This window comes from Dasypus novemcinctus, chromosome 11 (genome assembly GCF_030445035.2).
Source record: "Dasypus novemcinctus isolate mDasNov1 chromosome 11, mDasNov1.1.hap2, whole genome shotgun sequence".
NCBI lineage: Eukaryota > Metazoa > Chordata > Mammalia > Cingulata > Dasypodidae > Dasypus > Dasypus novemcinctus.
Genome location: NC_080683.1, coordinates 18,777,767 through 18,800,861, shown reverse-complemented (window position 1 = coordinate 18,800,861; position 23,095 = coordinate 18,777,767). Strand labels below are relative to the sequence as shown.

The 23,095-nt window shown below is 38.8% G+C and overlaps 1 protein-coding gene across 2 annotated transcripts in view; it reads left to right on the top strand.

Moving 5' to 3' along the window:
• CYP39A1 (cytochrome P450 family 39 subfamily A member 1) overlaps positions 1–20,311 on the top strand; it is a 104,978-nt gene extending 84,667 nt beyond the window's left edge. The window contains exons 11-12 of one of the 2 annotated variants that reach the window (XM_058306827.2): positions 16,519–16,606; positions 19,587–20,311. In XM_058306827.2, coding sequence (XP_058162810.1) covers positions 16,519–16,606; positions 19,587–19,658 — 160 coding nt within the window. In that variant the 3' untranslated portion in view covers positions 19,659–20,311. Of the gene's footprint in view, positions 1–181; positions 329–16,518; positions 16,607–19,586 lie in introns of those variants that run through there. The other variant, XM_058306829.2, reaches the window with a different exon arrangement.
• Positions 20,312–23,095: the final 2,784 nt, after the last annotated feature.

Genomic DNA, 23,095 nt, shown 5'->3' with positions numbered 1-23,095 from the left:
CAGCAGCTCACTGGATGCTTTTTGATTATTGAATTTGGTTTTTGTTTTCGTAAAAACTTTCCTTTGATTCCTTATATAGCTAAATTAATTCGGCACCCAGGACTCCTCTTAGTGTGATGTTCTAGTATGTGGCTGACATTTAATGAAAGTTATTTTACATTTATTTTGTTTATTCAAGTAGCAAGTGTTTTTGAACATCAGGCCTGTGGCTGGCACTGCCCTGCACACCAGGAATAGAGCACTGAAGATGACGAACGTGGCCCCTGACTTTGCAGAATTCACAATCTACATTAGAAAGTCCCATTTCTTCCCTAGTAATGTTTCAGTTGGAGAAAAGTTGGCACCTGTTTGTAACTAAATCTCACTGAATATACAAATCCTTTTAAAATCTTATATCCAAAAAATTGTAGTTTCTTTTTTTAAATTGAAATTTATCATTCACACATGAACATCCATAAACAATAAGTGTATAGTAAAAGTTGTGAACTTACAAAACAAACATGCGAATTATTGTACAGGGCATTATATACATCGTAGACATTAGCTCACCACTAACACCTTGCATTGTTGTGAAACTATTGCTACAAACTATGAAAGAGCAGATTTAAGAAGTCACTTGTCTTAAATGCTTGAACAGAAATGCCAGTCTGTATTTGCAGTTAAGACTGCACAGCATCCATTCTATCCCTCCCTTATTTTAGAGTATCCATTTGCTTGTAGTAATTTACATCTTCCCTCACTCCCAGGATGGGCCTAATTAGTCTAAGCCAACCATGGGAATTATAGTCACCATTTTAGAAATTCTTCCAGAAAGCTAAGCCTAAGAAAATTGGTGTCTGGTGTTTCCCAGGATAGGCAGTTGGTCTAAACTAGCACATCAGACTGAAGGGAGATACTCTTCTTCTACAGGAGAGGGGCCTCGTTCATCCTGCCCCTCTGGATGTGAACAAGAAAACATGCAGTCTCAGTTACTAGTAGCAAGTCCAAGAGGAGCAAGCCTTAAGGTGATGCATAGTCTGTGGGCAGCAGAGCAGAGATAAGAAAAACCCCTGGGCCCATGTGATATTGTTGAGTCACTGAATTCATCAGTTCTGAAGAGCTCATCTACTTCTTGTTATTTGAGAGAATTAATTACCTTATTTTTCACAATTTGAGTTGGGTGTTCCATGGTTAGAGCTGAAGTCATGCCGACATACCTCCCCAAAATACCAAAACAGAATATCGTAATTGAATGTCAGATACTCTAGGGGCATAGTATAATCAACAGCAACAACACTCTTGTCACCAGTCTTATCGTGCCTGGTTCTTTTCACCTGAGAGAAGCAGTTCTTAAAGCAGCAACAAATTCATTATTTTTGTCACCTATAAGGGTCAATGCCATGCAAATAGGTTTTCCTAAAATAGTAGAAAATATTACTTTCTTCCAGTTCCCTTTCCATATAATAGCAAGAGTGTATTATTGCTACCGTTGAAAGTGAGCTAAAGTATTTTAAACCAAGGAATCATGTGCTGTGGGCCAATGGTCAAGGATTAACTGAAGACGATTATTTCTAAGAGAAGCTATTACCATATTACTCTGATATCTTTTGAGGCTGACAGACATTTTCCTGAGTTTGACAGTAATGGATACAATAGAGGGGACCATGACACTTCAACTTGATTATAGTACCTTATTTATATAGAAGCTATATATATTTTATTGTGGGAACAGATATGTGTATATATACACACATATATGTATATATGTATTATATCACATAAAATTTGCCATTTTAACCTTCTCCAATGTACAGTTCAGTGGCATTAAGTACGTAATTACATTTACAAGGTTGTGCTACCATCACCACCACATTACCAAAACATGTTCCTCACTACAAACAAAAACTCTTTACCCACAAAGCAATAATTCTCTACTCTTTCCTAGTGGAGAAACGATGCCTTTTTAAAATGCACAAGGTCTTACTATATGTGAGTAAAGTAGGTACTGCAAAGGCTTCAGACATGAGTAAGACATGTTCTCAGCCCTCAAGCAATGACATCTTGGTAGGGGCAAGGAGGATGCCAAGTTCATAAATAACTACAAGGAACCACACTGTGGAGATTCAAGAGAGGGTACATCCGGTCAGAGTGACTGCTTTTCTGGAAAAGTGGCCGTTGAAAGACTGAACAATTTCCTAGTCTTAGGAAATAGAATAAAAAAATGTTGTTAGGAACAGAGGTATGTAGGTTAGGACTTAATAGTTGTATTGTTATTGGGAATATTACAGAGAGAGGAGAGGTGAGTAGAAGAGTGATGGGAAGTGGTACTGAAAAGATACATTGGCCAAATTGGGGAAGTCCCTTAAGGCCTGTTTTAGGAATTTTTTACTCAGACCACTAGGCACTTATGAAGTATTAAAAGGTTTTGGGTAAGGAAAGGATACCTGAGTAATTGGTAGTATGTAGACTGGATTAGAGTGGGGGCATGGCTTAGGCTGTATGGTCATGCTAATAAGCCACAGGAGAAACAAGGAGAGGTAGATTCTACCAGATTTGAAAAATGATTAGAAATGGAGATAGCGGAGAAGGAGGATTTGCGCTGTACTGTGGCTTCGAATCTGATTGACTGGAAGAGATGGTGGAAATGGTAAAATCAGGAATATGAAGTAGTTTGGGGACAAGATGTTGAAAACTTTGAGCCTCAGGTTGGCAAAATATATTCCATTGGCCCAAAATCTATAGGCTATATAGGAATGTGGAATGAATATGACTTAATTAAAAAACATTCCTCGACCTACAAGGAACTGACTCCTACCAGCCATGTGAACTTGGAAGCAGATCCTTCCCAAGCCAAGCCTGCAGATGAGACCCAGCCCTGGCCCTTAGCTGTAGGCTTGTGGGCAGCCCTGAAGGAGAGGATCCAGAAAAAATCATAGACTTCTGACCCACAGAAACTGAGATTGAAATAATATGTGTTGTTCCAACACATATTGGTGGCAATTTGTTAAAAAGTAATAGATAACTAAGGCAGAATTTTATAAGCTATTTAAGAAGCAAATATAATGATACATATGTTTAAAAAAAACTCTTTAGGGCTAGTTTTCTATATTCCTGTTTTAACAGTTGTTAATTCTAGTTTTCTGTTTTTTATTTTAAACAGCTAGCCCAGGAAACTTTCAATTTTTTAAGACAGAAACAAATTAGAAAATTGTACAGAAAAGCAAATGACTTCATTTGGGCAATGAGTATCAAGATGGATCTTTCCACTAGAAATATAATCCCATAAGCCTTTGGTATGATCCCCAGAAAACTGCACCCATTCTAGTTTGTGAACCAGGAGCCAATTTATTTTCTCATGTACCAAATATTCAGTGAGTCAGAGAAAGTTGCCTGTAATATAGCTGATGATCAAAGTTTGCCATGAACACATACTCTTGTGCCTTGCAGCTGTCATCTTGGAGTTCAAGCCATTGAGGCAGTTGAGAGCCATTTTCACACATGAACACAGAAGGTTTTGTCCGAGTTTACTAAATAAGTGCTTGGTGCTGCCATTGTCTGCCAATCAAAGATCAGAATGAAAGAGCTATAGTTCCTCCTCATTATAGTGGGAATTCTGAAAATAATCTTAGAGGAGAATACCTTGCTAGGGACTTCCCTGTAGCTGGGAAGCTCCTGAGTACACAAAAGAAGGCAAGTCTTCCCAGTAGTTTAATTGCTGAAAAAGTCTTGTGGTTTTGCAGAAAAACAAACAGGAGAAAGCAGCGTAATCCACCAGACTTCTTCAGCGATAGTAATAGGCAAAGTGAAGAGTCTCATTATTTTGGAAATTCTTCTCCTAAATTATGAGATTTAAATGGAGAAAGAAGTTGGGATTTCCAGTATTGAGAAACACTTCTTTGACTGGTCTCTCTGAGAGCTGATGGTCTTAGCACAGTGTGATGGGCTCTGCCTACCCTTGGGATGCACACAAGAGCCAACAAGCTCAATTTTCCCTGGTACCTTTCCCTGCAAGAGGATGCCTGGTTGGCTGTCTCGTGATTGACATGGGTTAGATGACAGAGTGAAATAACAGCCCTGGTCCTTTTACATAGGCATGCTTGGATACTAAGAAGGTATGAGTAAGGTAGAGGTACCTGAGAACTGGAAATGAAACATGGATTCCTCTGGATTCCTCTGGATTCCTCTGGATTCCTCTGGAATAGGAGCTGTGATTTCTACTTTGTGTGTGTGCTGGGCTCCTTCATATATCCTAGGGCAGTGCTATGGTACAAAGTCAAGGACTTGTCACAAAGTACTAATGAAAATCACACAACTTTGGGGAAATTAATTCAAAGCATAGGGTCAGCTGATGGTCGCTTAGTATTAGTAGTATTCAACCTAGCAAATATCGCTTGAGCATCTAATACTAATGTGATTATTTTTCATTCAATAAATATTTCAGTGTGTGTTGAATGGCAGGCAGGATTGCAGGCACTGGAGTTACCTTGGGAAACAAATTGGATGAGACCTCTTCCCTCAGGGAGCTTATATTTTAACTCACTTTTTTAAACACTGGGGAGATTCATAGATGCATAACATTCCTGAAGCACTTATAATGAAGGTGGGGAGATGATACACTGCAACATTGCAGGAAAAAGTGCTATTTACCTAAGATGGCATGTGAGAAATGTCAGACAATTTATTTACCTAACAACTGCCATATGAGTTTTGAAGAGGAGAGATGAGAAAAGGCTTTGTGGACTAGATGGGAATAATCAATGACAACAGAGAAGAAAGCACAATTAGAAGAGAAACACGGTGCAACTCTAACAGAGGAGTTTTACTTGGGACAAAAGAGGTAATTGACAGAGTTTCCAAGAAAACTGTCAAAAATTGTCTCCAATTTATATTATTTATGTTATTATTTCTTCCAGACAGTAATGGGTATCCACCTACTCTTTAGTAAACATTCATTGAGAGCCCAGAGTTCATGTGAGAGTCCACATTGGGGGGTCAGCCTTTGGTGATATTAACAAGTTAAGAATCCTATTACTTTTGGGCTTCCATGTGCTATTCCTATTTCCACTGTGTTCTTTCCTATCATGACTTTTTCCTTATCACTTAAAATTTGCTTTTACCTTCAGAAAATCTTCCAAAGATTCATGCCAGAGGTGCATCAAAGTTTAAGGGAAGAAAAAAAATGTATGTGCTCATAACAATGTAATGAATCTACATGTTAACAATAGCAAGGCAACTATATATTTGGGATTTGTGAAACAGTTGTTTCTATGTATTTACTCTAAATACAGTGTAATTTTAATAATTATGCCTTATTCAGTAAAATATCTTTACAGTCTTGTATTTGAGAAGTACTGTGAGTGTCTTTCACCCTTTTATAGTTACAAATAGCTGATTGCTTTTGAGGAGTGAGCAAAACTCAAATCTCTATGGATCTCATGAGGGACTAAAAATTCAATTTATTCTGAAGAATTTGTTATGTAAATAAATGCACTCCCTCAATTCCAGTTGCTAAAGAGAATTGAATGAACTGTATTTATTTCTATAATTGTTTCCTAACAATTTCACTGTAGTGTGCACATGTCCTGGAGGATATATAAAAGGAGTGAGGGTGGGAAAGGTAGAAGTGGTTTACTCCAAGCCTCTGAGCTAGGCTGCCAGAATCCTTTTTAAAATTTTAGCCATGCTTTTCTCATTTAACTGCTTTACTAAAGAGCAGTGACTCACTCAGCAAAGCATGGAAACCATTGGTAAATTTGCAGCCATCACTTTACTAGCTATATCATTTTGGCATTATGTATGAAGCTAAGATTTAAGTCTGCCAAGAACAGAAGCGATTCAAGAGTGCCTTAAAATACTTAGGCTAAAGTGCTTTTAAAACCAACATGTTCATTTCTGAGCAAAGATTTCAGAAAGGATCACCTTTTCCTTTGATTTACAAAATAGATCTCCAGCCACTTTGTGGTACAGAGATTACCTGGACGGGATTTGTATCTGTGGAGAGAAAGCTTTTGGCCATATTTCTCCCCTTTTTTGATGGTCTTTCTCACCTCATCAAAATAAGATACTCCTCTTTAATTTAAAGTTAGGTTATCTCAGCTATTGAGAAAGGCCTACTTTGTAGCAAAAGAGAATTAGAATTAAAATTGTAATATATCATAATAGAGCCCATTGGCTGTTATCTCCCCATCACCTAACCCCCTCACACCTTTCTAATAACTCTAGTTTTTTTGGAGATCCATCCAACTCCAAATCTAGGCTTGGAGGCCTGTTCCTTTGCCAGTCTGCACATTCCATTCCTACCCCATCCTTCCCTTCCCATGGTGATTGGTTTAGATGTTGGCAGATGTTTTCAGCAGTCCAGTTAACTACCAGGGGTTTGTCGAGACTTCTGGGTCAAAAATAATCATTCCCTCCAGGACATGAACAAGGAGGCACATGACACCTGAAACTGTTGGCAGCTATTTTGAGAAGGTAAGAGCAGATATTGTGAGGGTGAACAGAGATGTTAGGGTGAACACAGAACAGAGTAGCAGAGGGAAATTTGCTTGTCAGTAACGTCATAGAGTGCTTGAGTAATTTCTGCCTGAGTCCAGCACCATCTCTAGGTTTTTCAATTACATAAAGGAAAGCATTCTCTTCACTATAGAAACCAGTTTAATTTGGGTTTTCTGTTACTTGCTACAGAATACATCCTAAATAATGTAATTGTCCAGGTCTCCTAAATCAGAAACTGTAGTGGTGGGGCCCAGCCATCTGTGATTTAACAAGTCCTCCACATGATTCTGAGGCATGCCGAAGTTTGCAGACCACTGTTCTAGATTATCCTGCCTCCTGCCATCAACTTGATTTTATTTTCCTAAAAGATTCCTTAGTGATGGGGTTGTGGGAAAAGTTACTCCCCCGTCAACTTTAATAACTTTGCTTCAGTGTAGGATATTTGTGAAACTATGCCTGCCTGTATGCTGCCTTCTCTGAATTCCAGGACGAGATCATTCTATTTTCATAAGCTGCAGCTGGTAGCAACTAGGACTCTACTTCAGAGCCCCTGCTCTTGGCAACAGCGGCAGTTTTCCAGCTCATGCTGGCATTGCCCTCGATGACTCTTAGGAGAGAGGGCCAGTGGGGGTGGGGAGTAGGACAGCGAGAGGGAGAGGGAGATTGCCCTTTAAAAGTAAGGGAGGGATTCAGACTCAAACTGAAGACATCTGAAACTAAAGTCCTAATTCCCCCCAATGCTAGCATTCCTTCTTTACTCTCTGTATCTTTTAGATACACTGCTGTTGTCCTAGACATCTGGCTCTTGGAGTTAGTTATCCTTTATTCCTCCCTCTCTCAGGGCTTTCACGTCCCTTCCTACCTCCTAAACCAGGTCTTCATCACTTCCACATCAGATGATTATTATAGTTTCTAACCCTTCTCCACGACTCTATTCTCTCTCCATTCAATCCAGTTTACTCGCTAGATACCAATTAATTTCCCTTAAATAATCATCCCTGGATTATCACTTTCCTGTTAAGACTCTGAAGCCACTGCCTGCAGGCCACACTCCTTAGCCTTGATGGCCGTGCTGTTCATAATCTGACACCAATTGTACCTTTCTAAACACATGGAGGGAAGTGGGCTTGGCCCAGTGGTTAGGGCGTCCGTCTACCACATGGGAGGTCCGCGTTCAAATCCCAGGCCTCCTTGACCCGTGTGGAGCTGGCCCATGCGCAGTGCTGATGCGCGCAAGGAGTGCCCTGCCACGCAGGGGTGACCCCCGCGGAGGGGAGCCCCACGCGCAAGGAGCGCACTCCATAAGGAGAGCCGCCCAGCATGAAAGAAAGTGCAGCCTGCCCAGGAGTGGTGCCGCACACACCGGAGAGCTGACACAACAAGATGATGCAGCAAAAAGAGACACAGATACCCTGTACCGCTGATAAGGATAGAAGCGGTCACCGAAGAACACACAGCGAGTGGACACAGGAAGCAGACAACTTGGGGGCGGAGCGGGGGGAGGGAGAGAAATAAATAAAAAATAAATCTTTAAAAAAATAAATAAATAAACACATGGAGTAGCCTCCCCAGAGCCGCCTGCCATTCCCTAGCTGTAGGGTGCCCCTTTCTCCCCTTGCTCGTGCTATTTGCTGGCTCTGGAATGCCCTCACTCACCAGGTCTTCTTATTTAAAGCCTGTCCTTCTGTCAAGGTCTAGCTCAAGTTTCCCCTCCACATAAGCTCTTCCTTGATTATTCCCGGTCACAGAGCAGGCGCCACAAATTTCCACAGTCCTTCTGTTTTTACCTTTATCTTATATTGTCACCTTGTCCGTCTGTCCTTTTGCATTACTAGCATCATGAGGGTTAGGGTGTGTGTTTGGTCTTAATGCCGTAAGCACTGTTCCTTGAAGAAGTACCTATCCAGAAATGGGGAAAACATGCAAGTACAAGTATTTAAGGAATTTTCAAACATGTTTATATTTTATTAAGCTTTATTTGTAGATGTGTAATGTTGTTCTTCTAAGTGTAAAAATTAGATGTTATAAATAATATGCTCGTTATTTTCACTGTTTTGACATTAGAAGTATTAAGAAAACATTCCTAATATATACATAGCTCAGTTTACTTCTGAAGAGCTTTCGTAAAAATACAGATTTTTGAAGCCCGTTTTCTTTGACATAAAAAGCTTTTAATGTCACAGATGTATATTTCAATATCTAGTATTTGAGATATACAACAAAATTCAATGTCATGGTAAAGACTGGAGAAACAGTATATTTTTGCCAATGTAAAAAAGAAAACATGGTATTTAGTGGTTTGAAATAACTCTAATAGTATAGCCAAATATTTGAATTTGGAGAAAATAGTATTAAATTCACCTTACTTTTCAATAGGATATCAAAATGCTTAATTACTACATTCAATACTAAACTATAAAACTAAACTCTAAAAATGAAAGGAGAAAAATATTAAATCTTTACTAATTCAATGGGCAGTATGGGTTTGTCAAAAATCCAAATTATCTTTAATTTAAGGGGAATATATTTCAATGATTGTTAAGAACATTACAGGAACTAAAGTCAGTTAACAAAATACTGCCTGAGTTCTAGTGGAAACCTGTTTTACTGAATTGATAAATATTACTTCTAATCAAAATATACATAGTATTAATAAAAAGTTTAAAATTGTGCTTTTAAATAGCTTATGAACCTTGATCTTCTTTACATTATTCATTTGCTTAGCAAACCCTTTTTGTCATAGGGGAGTATTTATTGAGGACCCATTAAGTATAATAATGCTTAAAGAAACCCTGTTTTTTCACATGAGTAAAATTTTTAAATAGTATAATTTATTCACTGAGTTCATAGCACTTTCAGGATCAAAACCTAACACTGTCTCATGGCAAATTCAAACCCCCGCATGAACCAACTTCTCCAGCTCTGTCCAGGTCCATCTCTCATCACCTCACCTTCTGCATGGAGTAAACAACTTCTAGGCCTCTAGGTGTTCCAGAGCCCCTGGAACGAGTCAGTGCCTTGGAACACATCCCTCTGCCTGGAGTATCTTTCTGCATTGGAACAACTCCCCCACTGCCTGCCAAATTATTTATTGTCTTTATTATTTTCATTCAGTTCCTGTTCTGATATCTTCTCCTCTAGAGACTTAGGAGGAAGAGTTGCCACTCATGGATACTTGACCTCAGCTGCTAAACTCAGAGGAGTTGGGGATTACTGCACAGGTCTATAGCAAGCTACTGTTAGAAAAGGGCTCACAAATAGCGTTATTTAAAAAACAGGATTTGTTTGAAAAACCTATAAAACTTTTATAACTCCAAATTCCGAATTAGCTACTATTTTTCTAGTACTGTCAAGTAAAAATTGAATATTTAGGAGCCACTGTTTAATTCTATTGCATACAAAATATCAGCTTAGTTGTCTGCAAGAGTGATGTCATCTAATTTATTTCTAGGAAGAAACGCAAGCACTGAGAAGGACTGGTCCTTTCAAGTTTATAAGTGGGAACTTTAATGTCTAATTCCCCTCATTGGTACTCTGTGCCTCCTTTTCCACTTACTCTTTCCTTTATTACACATTTCCCTACTTTATCCCTTTAGCTCTCCTTATTCCTTACTCTTCTTTTTTCATGGGACTTCTGAGACACTGCTCTCTTGGTCCATTTACCCTTCAGGCTATGTCTCAGGCTCCCTTCTCATCTTTTCAATCTTCCTGACCTCCAAATGTTGAAGTGCGTTAGGGCTCTCTGCTCAGATTTATCTTTTCTATTTAACTCACTCCCTAAGTAAACTCATCCTGTCTCGTGGCTTTAAATAATTGTTTAAATACTGATGACTCCTGTATTTATATCTCTTATCTCATCAGCCATCAGTAAATGCTTCCTAAACACCAGACTCATTAACCAATCTTCCACTCAACCCCTCCACTGGCTGTCTAAAAGGCATTAGTCAATAGCAAGCTGTACTGAACAGGTCTGAAACTGAGCCCCAGATTACAACTCCCACAATCTGTACTTCCTTTGGTTTTCCCCAGTGCTGAGGTAAATAGCGGCTGTATCCTTCTCTTACCTCTGGCCAAAAACTTTGGAGTCATCCTCTATGTCCTCCTCTATGTCTTTCACATCTATAGTCCAAACTGTCAGCCCATCCTAAAGAGTGTATCCAGACTCTGGCCAGCCACCACTATTTCTACCATCCTATTCCAAGTCAACACTTTCTCTTATCTGGAAAAGGGGAATGTTTCCTAATCAGTCTTTCAGCTTCCATCCAGTCACCAGATATTCTATACTCAACTAGCAACAAGAATATCCTTTTAAAACTTAAGTCAAATTTCTTCAAACTTAGCCAATAGCTTCCCATCTCAGAGATTACAGTGAAGTATTTAATGACCTACAATGCCCAGGATATTTCTCTGACATCGTTTTTCCCTACACACCCTCTTTCTTGCTCATCTCCACTAACACTGGCCTCTTCATTGTTTTTCATTCTCCTACCTCTGGTTGTTTATACCTTTTAATTCCTCTCATGGTGCACTGCACTCCAAAAATGCTCATGACTTATTCTCTTACTTTATTCCAGTGTCTGCTAAAATGTCACCTCATTAAAGAGAGCTTCTTATCCAAAAAAAATATTTTAGCCCACATCTCCAGCTCTATTTTCCCCCTTACTTTGCCTTATTTCTTATTTTAGTACTTACCACCACTTAATATTCACATTTCTTATTATTATCTGCTTATTACATCTCTACTGAAATTTATTAATTTAGATTTTATTTTATCTTTTTTAAAAGTTAATAGATCACACAAAACGTTACATTAAAAAACACAAGATGTTCCCACATACCCCACTCCCCACCCCCCACCCCATCATTTTTTATTGTATTTTTTTGCAGATACATAGATCACAAAAAATGTTACATTAAAAAATATGAGTTTCCCGTATATCCCACACACACACATACACCACTCCTCCCACATCAGCAACCTCTTTCATCATTGTGGCACATTCATTGCATTTGGTGAATACATTCTGGAGCACTGCTGCACCACATGGATAATAGTTTACACTGTAGTTTACACTCCCCTCAGTCCATTCAGTGGTTATGGCAGGATACTGGAATTTAAGCTTCAGGAGAGCAGGCATATTGTTTTACACTGCTGTAACTTCATGCTTAGAAGAATATAAAGCACATAAAGTCACTCAGTACATATTTATTTATTAAATGGATGGAGAGCTTATTTTCTTATGAGAATTCTTAATGTGTAACCTTAGTGTCCGTTCATTCAGTTCACTATTCCAGAAGGGTCACTCCCTGCTAGTATTTGGGGGAGGAAAGGCAGGCGTCTTCATCTACACCCTAGTTGTCTACTCAGAATTTGCTCCTCAGTATTCTGCCCTCTTTGCCCTCCCAGTTCTTCCACGTGTTACTACCAACCTCACTTAGGATGGAAAGCTGCCTCTTTCATACTATCTCCAGCAGAAGCGTAAAATTGAGGCTCTTCTCATTTCCTGCCTGTGTATCATCTCTTTATTCTTCACTTTACTATCATGAAAGATAGAATAAGATTGACTGAACTTTTGAGGTAACTAAATAAAATTACAGTGTAAGCATGGCATCATTAAAATATTCCTTTACCCATAGTCTAAGAGAGTCCCCTATTTCTAAACTTATAGTCCTGTACCTCAGGGTGAATTTGCATCTTTTTTTTTTTTAGATTTATTTTTTATTTCTCTCCCCTTCCCCGTGCCGCCCCCCGCCCAGTTGTCTGCTCTCTGTGTCCATTCACTGTGTGTTCTTCTATGTCTGCCTGTATTCTTGTCAGCAACACCAGGAATCCGTGTCTCTTTTTGTTGTGTCATCTTGCTGTGTCACCTCTTCGTGTGTGCGGCGCCCTCCTGGGCAGGCTGCATTTTTTTCGCACTGGGCAGCTCTCCTTATGGGGTGCAGTCCTTGTGCACAGGGCTCCCCTACATGGGGGACACCTCTACGTGGCACAGCACTCCTTGTGCGCATCAGCACTTCCACGTGGGCCAGCTCATCACATGACTCAGAAGGCCCTGGGTTTGAACCTTGGACCTCCCATGTGGTAGGTGGATGCCCTATCCGTTGGGCCAAATCCACTTCCCAAATCTGCACCTTTTGCAAAATAGTGGCAGAACAACAACCGTCCTTTTAGGCTCATCTCTACCCCAGGGTGTTTATTTCACCCCAGAATCCATTTCCCTTTCACCATAAGTACATTTATTAAAGTCTGAGCATAAAATAACACTGAGGACTTCAGGAAGATGCTCCATGGTTGTGTTCTTGGTACTTCAGTTCCTCAAAACAGTCCTCAGTGGACACAGGTACACCATGTCCAGTTCCCTAAGGATACACCCAATTTTAAATTCTTTGAATGGTTGACTGTCATTTCAACATCTCTCACATCTCCCAAAAACAATATTTCAATCTTTTTTTTGTGTGTGTGTGTGTGAGATAGTATAATTTAAGGAGGAAATTAAATGTTTCTTCCCAAATTATCAATGCCACCTATTTCACTGTAGAGTTTTGTTTTTGTATTTTTCATTTCAGCACATTAAAGATATTGTTTCATTATCTTCTGGCTTATAGTTTCTGATGCTAAGTCTGTGGTAATTTTTTATTTTGTTTTTCTCTATTATGTCTTTTTTCTCAATACTTTAAAGGTTTGGGTTTTTTTTCCATTTGTGACTGGTTTTTAGTTCTTTGTTATGATTTTCCTTGGTATGGTTTTCTTCTCCTTGGGATTCACTGAATTTTGGATCAGTACATTGTAGTTTTCACAAATTTGGAAAATTTTCTGCATTATTTCTTCAAACATGTTTCCTGACCACCCATTTGCATCTCCAATTACATGTATGTTAGACTTATTGAAATTATCTCATAGGTCACTGGCACTTTATTCATTTTTTTCCAGTTTTTATAAATATATATACTTCATTTTGGATGGTCTCTAGTGCTTTGCTAAGTTCCTTTATCTTTTCTATTGCCATATCTAATCTTGTATTAATCCCATCCAGTTTAGTTTTTTGTTTCAAATGCTGTATTTTTCATTTCTAGAAGTTTGATTTTGATATTTTCTATATTGTCCATTTCTTTCCTTATCATGCTCATTTTTCTACCTTTTTGAACATATGAAACCTTTTAATTGGTTGTTTCTGATATCTCTGTCATTTCTGGGTCTACTTCTTTTGAACGACCTTTTCTTGCTTATATCTCACTTTCCTGCTTCTTGAAGGCCTGCTACTTTTGATTAGATGCAAGATGTGATTTTAAACACCATGGGTATTGAATTTTATTGTATATCATTAGTTTTAGGCTTTATTATAGCATGTAGTTCATTGTTTGGAATGACTTTGATCTTTTCAAAATTTGTTTTTAAGTTTTATTAAGGTAAGTCTTGAGCAGTCTTTGGTCTAAGATAATTTAAGCCCACTACTAAAACAATACCCTTCTAAGGACTTTACCTGATGATCCACATATGACAAGGTTTTTTTGACTCTGGCCAGTGGAAACACAAACTTCCATGCCTTTGTGAGCTTTGGGCACTATTCAACTTGTTGCTCTTTGGTGGTGTCTTTTCCTGCCTCAATAGTTTCCTCTCACACAACATAGACCAATACTCAGCCAAAGGCTTGAGGAGACTCCTCTGCAGAGCTCTGGAGCACTTTCTCTCCCTGCAACTTTTTCTTCTCTGATATTCTTCCTTGCAAATTCTAGTCCATTACCCTACCTGAACTTCAATTTCTGTCTCCTTAGTTTAGTCAGACTCTCCAGTCTGTTTGGGCTTCCTCCCCATACTGGAAACTTGAGGCAGTCATGGGGAAATCGTATGGCTCATCTCTTTTCTTCATTTCCTCTTGGAAATCTTTGTCCTATGCTGCCTAGTTTTTCCCAATTCTCAAATTATTTAAGACAGGGCAATAAAACTTATCCCAGTTACTGCATCATGGCCAGGTGTAGAAGTTCCAATTTGTTAGAAATCTGACAGAAACCTACTCATGAGAAATTTTGAACCTGCATGCAAATTAGCTAAACTGCTTTTTCTTGGGATGAATCACTGCTTTATTAAATCTGAATCAGAAAGTATTGGATATATCCTATTTCATAGGCATTTATACTCTATCGGAATAAATTATCTTTAGTATTTATAAGTAAGTAGAATTAATTTGCATCATAAATATTTATGAAGAATTGATGTGGTATTCAAGTGGGTTACAAAAACCCTGAAGGGCTCCAGATTTCATTTAAAATAAAATATATCCAGGTTGTTTCAAGAATACTAGTGGAGAAAAAATCTAGTTATTTGGCTTTATACCAGATCATATTCATTCACTCATTCATTCAACAAATACTGATGATTTAAAGATGAATAAAACATGGTTCCTGCTTTCTGTGAAGACTGTAGTTTATAAAAGGATACAGACATGTAAATGGCTAGCTATAATATAGGAGGGTAAGGACTTTAGTAGAGAAACAAGGGAGGGTGAAAAGGATAGGAGGTTAAATCTGCTTTATGGAAGCTATAACCTCTCATCATATATTCAATTATTCAGTTAACACTAATTAGGCACCAATCATGTGTTATGCACTGTGCTAAGACCAAAAAATGGAGATTAAAGACACAATTCCTCCTCTTAAAGAGAGATAGCTAATAAGCAATCAAGATTCAATGCAATGGATGCTACAGTTGAGCTATGCACAGGGAGCCGTAGATGTGGAGAGGCAGCGCATGTCAGTCCTGAAGTGAGGGATCAAGGGATGCTTCCTGAGGAGACTGAGCCTCAGACAAGGAAAGGGGCTACAACAGAGAGCATCATTACAGTGTGGTAGGAATGTGGATTTCACATAAGAGCTATGATGGGACAGGAAGCCTCAGAGATAGATAGAAGACAGATCTCCTATATAATGAGGAGGCAGTGAAAAACTCATGGAGACAGTTCACCCCAGTGGTATAGTGAAGGATAAAGTGAGACTAATCTGGAGGCTGATTTAGTCATCCAGAAAATATTAATACATGATGAGGAACTACAATGAGAGACTGGAGATGAAGGAAGGGATTCAGAAAATATTTAGAAGATAAAACAGAAGGACCTGGTACCTAATTAGATATGGCATGTGCAAGACAGGAATGAGTCCACGATACTTTCCAGGCTTATGGCTGGTAGACTAGACAGATGCTAATGAAATCCACTACGTGCTGTGATTCCAAAGAGGGCCTGCCTATCCTGAGGAGAGCACAAAACAATCTACTTGGATGCAAGCAAAAATAGCAGAGTTTCATTTATACTTTATCTCAGCTCTTTAGTTTCTATTTATATGTGTCTTAGAAAGTAGACAATAAACTAATACAGTCATATATCTATATACTTTATAAATAAATATCAGTATATTGTGGAGCATGCTTAGGAGTTTAGTACTCCTGAGAGAAGTATTACAAAAGGAGGAGCAGATTTGGGGGTTATGGGGAATTTGAAATGCCTTTAGAACAGTCAGGCAGTAATGTCTAGTGGGCAGTAAGGGTCAGAGCCAGGTAGGACTATTAAATAGAACTTTCTGTGATGATAGAAGTGTTTTATATGTGCACAGTTCAGTATGATAGCCAGTAGCCCTATGTAGCTCTAGAGCATTTGACATGTGGCTAGTGCAGCTGAGGAACTAAAAATTTCTATTTGTTTAATTTTAATTTATTTAAATTTAAATACCCTCATGTAACTAATGGCTATTGTATTAGAAAGCACAGATCTAAAACTTAGAGGAGAGACCTGGGACTCTCATTTATTGAGTGCTCCCACTCTCTAAGCATTTTACATACATTTTAAAGCAATTAAATCATCCCATCGACTCTGTGGAACAGGTGATATTATAAAAGAAAAGAGTAAATTTATATTTACTCTTCTCTTTAAATAGCAAATGTTTATATTGCAAAGAAGAGCACAATTGCTTTGAAATACATGTACTTTCTAGGTAGTCTGTATTAACTATTTATGCATCTTTTGCAACAAACTAAATTTTGTATTTTTCTTTCAGGTGGTTTGCACTGTTGGAGATTCAATTATGTATTATTTTAATACTTTATAAATATGAATGTAGTCTTCTGGACCCCTTACCAAAACAGGTAATTATTTTCAGAATTTTAAATGTCATGGTAACTTGCAAATCTAATATATATTCTAATTCCTTTGTTTTAATTACTAGAAATGAACTGTAGGCCTCATCTAGGCCTGATCTTAACAAATGCTGAAAAGATACTCCGTTGCCTTAATTCAGGAATCTAGTCTACATGCCCTGTTACCATATGGCGAGGACCTGATATTTTTGTTTCTGCCACTTACTGTGTTAGGAGCTCCTCCATGAATTTACTGATTTGACCCTTTGCCCTGGATTAAATAAACATGACCTCTATGTTGGGCTTGTTCCCTTAGAAAGGTATGTCTGTTTGTCCAAAAGTGAACCATCAGTTCTTGGTGCAAGTCACAGCCCTCGGTCTGTTTGAAAAGCCATGGCATAAAAGAAGACTAATGCAACAGTAAAAGCAGCAAAAGAAAATGAAAAGGTCCTGATCCTCCTGTTCTTACTGCGAACTATTCGCTATTCGAATCATTTAACTTGGCTGTGGTCTGTATGTCTGAGCTCCCAGACCATTGGCTCTCAAATTGGAGCTAATATCAGAATCACCTGGGTGGCTTGTTAGATTACAGACTATTGGGCCCCATCCCGAGAGTTCCTGCTTTGGGAGATCTGGGGAAGGGTCCAAGAATTTGCATTTCTAGCAAGTTCCAGGTAATGATTCTGCTCCTGCAGGTATTACCCTTTGAGGGCCACCATCCTAGGAAATAAGAGGAAGGTCATTTTCATTCCACATGTTTGGAAGCCATTTTGAAAACTTTGGCTAAAAGGTACTATTTAAACTGAGGCTGAAGCTGAGATATTAAACATTGCAATCTCAGGGCTATTCACATGGAATTTTGCACTTTGATTTGCTCTTGAAGTAATAAGGCTAATATAGAGAGTGATAAAGCTATTTTTTTAAAAGATTTATTTATTTATTTCTCCCCCTCCCCCCCCCCCCCCCCGTTTGTTTCTTCTCTGTGTCTATTTGCTACATCATCTTCTTTGTCCGCTTCTGTTGTTGTCAGTGGAACGGGAATCTGTGTTTCTTTTTGTTGCATCATCTTGTTGTGTCAGCTCTCCGTGTGGGCGGCTCTCCTTACGGGGTGCACTCCTTGTGCGTGGAACTCCCCTACGCGGGGACACCCCTGCATGGCAGGGCACTCCTTGCGCACATCAGCATTGCGCATGGGCCAGCTCCACACGGGTCAAGGAGGCCCGGGGTTTGAACCGCGGACCTCCCATGTGGTAGACGGACGCCCTAACTACTGGGCCAAGTCTGCCGCCCCCTGATAAAACTCTTAAGCTACAGTTCAATAAAAACTATGTAAAAGAATAAGTGAATCAGAAAATATAGTACTTATAGATGTGCACATTTCAGCCCTTCCCCTGGATTTCTCCCACACTTGTATTTTGAGCACAACTATCAGTGATGAAGGATCCTATGACAAAAGGGAAATTAAAGCACCCTTCACAAGATTCTTAGCCTTGTACAATTTAGTTGTCTAAATGAAGATTAAATATTATTTCCTGGTCCTCCGTGTTGGAAGTCTCAATTTTTTAAAATATATTTTTTTAATTTGAGAAGTTGTAGGTTTATAGAAAAATCATACACCCCCCTCCCCCCTCACAACAGTTTTCTCTATTATTAACACTTTGCATTAGTGTGGTACTTTTATTAAAATTGATGAAGCAATATTATTATGATATTAATTATAGTTCATAGTTTACCATTAGGAAGATTGGTGGTTCTCTAAAGTTGGGCTTGGAAACAAGCCCACCAAAGTAATTTTCTTGCCATAGTAGCAAAATTCAAACACTTAGAATAGCCCAGTGTTTCATTTTACCTCAAAGGGTCTTAAGAAATTCCCCTAACTTCTTAGATTAATTTAATTTAAATTCCCTCTCACAAAGAACCTATCAAAACCAAACAATGAGACAAAGCCTTTCCAGAACAGTGACTGGGTAGGAGACTCTAATGATGTCAATAGGGGCTATTCTGTTTTGAGCATTCATAGGCTACCACTTCAATCTTTTGCGAAAGCAAGCATATTTTTTCTAATCAGTGGACTTTTTTTGTTTGTTTGGCTTTATTTTCCCTTTTTCAAGGCCATGGATCCTTAGAAAATATCACAAAAACCTATGGGCCCCCATTCTAAAAAAAGTATTTATTTGTTCATGCCTACAGAATTGTGGATGTGATTTCAAGGGGTTCATGGAAACCCTGCAACTCATTCTATGTATTCCTCTAATAATCCTGACAGTGGGCTCATTCTGTTCATCTAAATTGGATCCGCCTCCTCTTTCCTCACTTCTTCTCTCCCTCCAGCCTCCATGGTTTCAAAGTTGACAGGGCAAGGCCCTTAGATGTTATTTTTCTTTCTCAAGCTACTGTCATCCCTTTTTTTATTATTTGCAATAAACTGACTTCTCCTACATCCTCACCCCCATAAACACACACTCATTCACACACTCATATTTTGTTGGTAACTAGGGAGAAATAAATCAGACTATATTGAGCCCACAAAATATCCTTTTGGAAAATGACTGTAGTCAGATACACTGTAATAGTGGTTCAAACCACCAATACATGTTGTTTTTTTAAATACCTTTAACTTATGGTGAGGAGATCTCACTGGAATTATAAGGGAAGTGTCAAAGCTTTTGAACTAGAAATATATAAATAGCCTTATTTGGGGCCTCCTCTTTAGCCCCAGAAATTGAGAAGGGCCTCTCATGCCCATTGACTGGGGCCTGAGACAGACGAGACCACTGTTAGAATAAGGGATGTTCCCCCTTTCCTGCTCCTTGAATCAAAGGCTAAATGTGATGCTTGACCTTGTGAAATTCATCATGGCAAATGCCTCTCAACCTTCCAAAACTAAACTTTGTACCTTTTAGAGAAAATTACAATGGAATAACCTTTAGGAATAAAAATCTTGACTTCCATCTCAATGTCTACATTTCATCTGCATTTCTGTTTTTAGAGTTCTGTCCGTTTGGTGGGTGTCCAGCAGCCAGAAGGACGATGCCGAATTGAATATAAACAAAGAAAATGAGACCTGCTAGGCCCCGGGATGACAAGAGCCTCCAAGCTGAGTGACGTCCACCCTGCCAGTTAACCTGGCAGCTCCTGGACCCAAGCTCTGCTAACACATACTGCTTAACTTCATTTTAGGGTTTTAGGTCAAGAAAATGTCCAAATGGTTCAAATGCGTGGTATCTTGAGAGGATTAAAGAATCTGACCTCACTCTCACAGCTATAGAGACCTGAATACATAGTTTATGGAAATGGTTAAATGGCCAGAAAAAGAGACACATTCTTAAGAATTTGGTTTTCATGCATACTACATTGAAACTTTAAATGAAAATCTTAGTGCACTAACTCCACTGTAAAGCCAGCACACTTAAATTTCTATTTTGGAAAAGACTGTCTTTAGACTCTAAAAAATATAATAAATAATGATTTCTGGAAAATTTCTATTTTTCTTAGTGTGATTATTAGTTAGCACTTGAAATTCTTAAGTTCTATTAATATCATCTTTATATCATCATTAATTGTATACATATCAAATGCTAAAAGTGTGAATAAAATGATAGCTTTCTAAGTCCTGTGAGAGCAGGATCAAAACTTACTCTCATTTCTGTATTCCCCTACACCTAGGACAGCACCTATTCTATAGCAAATGCTCAATAAATATATGTTGATTGATGTATTGCCTTGCTTTTTAATTAAGGTAAAAACAATCTTTTGACTCAAGGGTTTGCAGTTATATTTTGATAGCGAGAATATTTTGCTAACGTGTAGAAACAAAAAATGTAATGGCATTTCAAGGTAAAAGAATGCATTTGAATCTATTAGTGAAGATTTTAAAACTGTGAAATCTGGAAAAGAAATCTTAAGTTCATATAATGTAACAGGGTGAACATTATTTGTGTAGTAATATTCAATAATATGCTACTTTTCTCTGTTACTTCAAAGAAGCTTTACAGTGCATGTTGTTCTCTGTGGCTTATTTGCTCCCTGAGCATGAGTGCTTAGTCATCTCTTTCTTACCAATGAGCAGATAACTCCCTAGGAGAAAATCAAGTACTTTGGGGTGCATTAACTCTCTGAAGCTCATGTAGTGATTTTGAAGCTTAACTACAGGGTTTGGAAACTGAAGAGTCTGAAGAAAACAGTTCAGAAGTCCGCAACAGCTCTGAGCTTTGCAGACCTCAGTCTGTCAGGTTCTACTAAATATAGCAGGTGTGCTCTCTCAGAAGAAGTGTCCTCCCAAACAGCTTAGGCGCACAGTGAATACTGCATTAGCATGTAATATCCACTTCAGCTAAATCTGCAGTCATTCAAGGCCAGTAGAAATCACAAAAAAAGAATGTCAGGAATTTTACCTTGGCTATTTATCTCCTTATTCTTTCTTGGTAAGGATAAATGTTAGCTGACAAGTTTATGCACTTTAAAAAAAGGGTGCTGATGACCTCACTGATATTATCTAAGTATATTGAGCAGAGTCAAAGAGATAGAGACTGAAAGATTAGCAGGAGACAGAAAGGGAGTAGAGTGTAGTGAGCCCATCCCCAGTACTGGCAGAACCTATGATAAGGTGGAAGGGGCTGGTGGTGAGTGGTGCTGGAATGTGAGGGTGAGCAGGGTAGGGGGTTGGGTTGGGCTCTCCATGGAACTAGGGGGAGGGCTGGAGGAAGGAGGAGGTGAGCTCTGGGGATTTGTAAGTCTGTGGTTGAAACTATAATGGGAATGTTCTTTTGGCAGTTACGGCAGAGGAGGTTCCCTGGTGCAGAACATTGGTAGTGGCAGGATATGTGGGATAGGGCGCGCCTGGGGCAGGCTTCTAGGGAATATTAAATGTTCATCTTGTCACAGGGCATTATCTCGGTAAGTAGAGATCCACACAATAAACAAGGAACATTAAGCTCCCATCCTGGAAGTCCTGCTATGTTCTCAGATAGTGGGGCAAGAATCTCTCGAGTACATAGGCAGTGGCTAATAAAAGAAAACAGACCGGTGTGTCAAGCCCTCAATATTAATGCATGTAACTATGAATCTTTTTCTTGAAAACTTGAAACTTACTGGTTACCATAGGTTTCAAGGGGAGGGGGAGGGAAGAATAGGTGGAACATAAGATATTTTTAGGGCATGGGAATTGTTCTGCATGATTTGTTCTGCATGATACAGGCCATTATACATTTTGGCAAAACCTATAATTTGTACAGTGCAGTAGCAGGAAATTGAGAGAATTCTCATTTGATGGGTTTATTCTCTGTGAAGTGGAAGGTGAGGCTTTTTCTGAGAGGTGAGGAAATGGAGAAGTGGGGTCAGCAGTGAGGGAAGAAGGGGAAAGGGCTCTGGGGAAGAAGGATGTAGCACTAAGAACCTAGTTGGAGACCAACAATTTTAAGGACATCGTATCAGTCATAATAGTCTAGGCATGATTCAGTAATAACTCCCAGAGTTCTATTTTGCTCATGCCCCATGTCTTTCAGTGGTGGACAAGAGATCTGCTCCAGGTGTTTTTCGCTCATGGTTCAGGCTCACGGAGGCTTCTCCATTTAAACTGTCACAGGCTGCCTCGTAAGTGTTTCACTTCCACTCACATTTCTTATGTCAAATAAAATCACTTGATCATGCCTAACTTCATGGAGGTTGGGAAATGCCTAAAATGGAGAGAATACCCGTGAACTGAAATAATCATCATCACAGTTCTGTGTTTGAATTCTCTAGGAACTTTCTTCAAACTGCAGTACAGGTGGAAAAGTTGGTTTAATTTACATTGGGATTTTGTCCTTTGGATGAATGTGGGGCAAGAGAGAGAAGTGTGGGTGAAGATAAATCATTGAATATCAGGTGATAGGGAAGGAAGTGTAGCAGCAGAAGACTGACAAGGAGGAATGGTTGCCTGTAAGACTAGGCTTTCCATGAGGACAAAAAACGAGTAGTGGGAGTGAATGAGAGAATTGGGAGGGTAGAAGATTGTGGCTAGATGATAGAGGATCTAAATTTAAAATGTTGGAGGATTAGTAGTGAGGGGTAGGATGACAAAGTTCAAGTGTGGGGGTAAGAAGGGTAGCTGAAGTGGCGTGTAAGTGAAAGATTAGAATTATGAATGTAATTTTGATCATATTTTAGTACAAATGTGAGATCTCTTATGCAGGCCATTCTGTGGGGACAGGTATGGGGACACTTACTTGTGGTAGTAAAAGTTCACCTCTTTTTTCTTGTTCAAAGGAAAGAAAGAGGCACAGATTATAATTTAGTTCTTACTCAGCAGCTGGAAGCAGAGAAGAGTTCATGTATTTACTGATAAATTGTAGAGCTTAAAGTTGGTGTAATTGGAAATTTGTAATTAAAGCAGGAAATGAGGAGAAGAGGCCATTAAAACTTCAATTAGGAAGTTGCGGCCAAAACTTAAGTGGAAGCATTAAGTCAGAGGTTGTGTTTGTTTAGAGGCAAGTTATTTCAAGATTTTTAAGTTAAAAA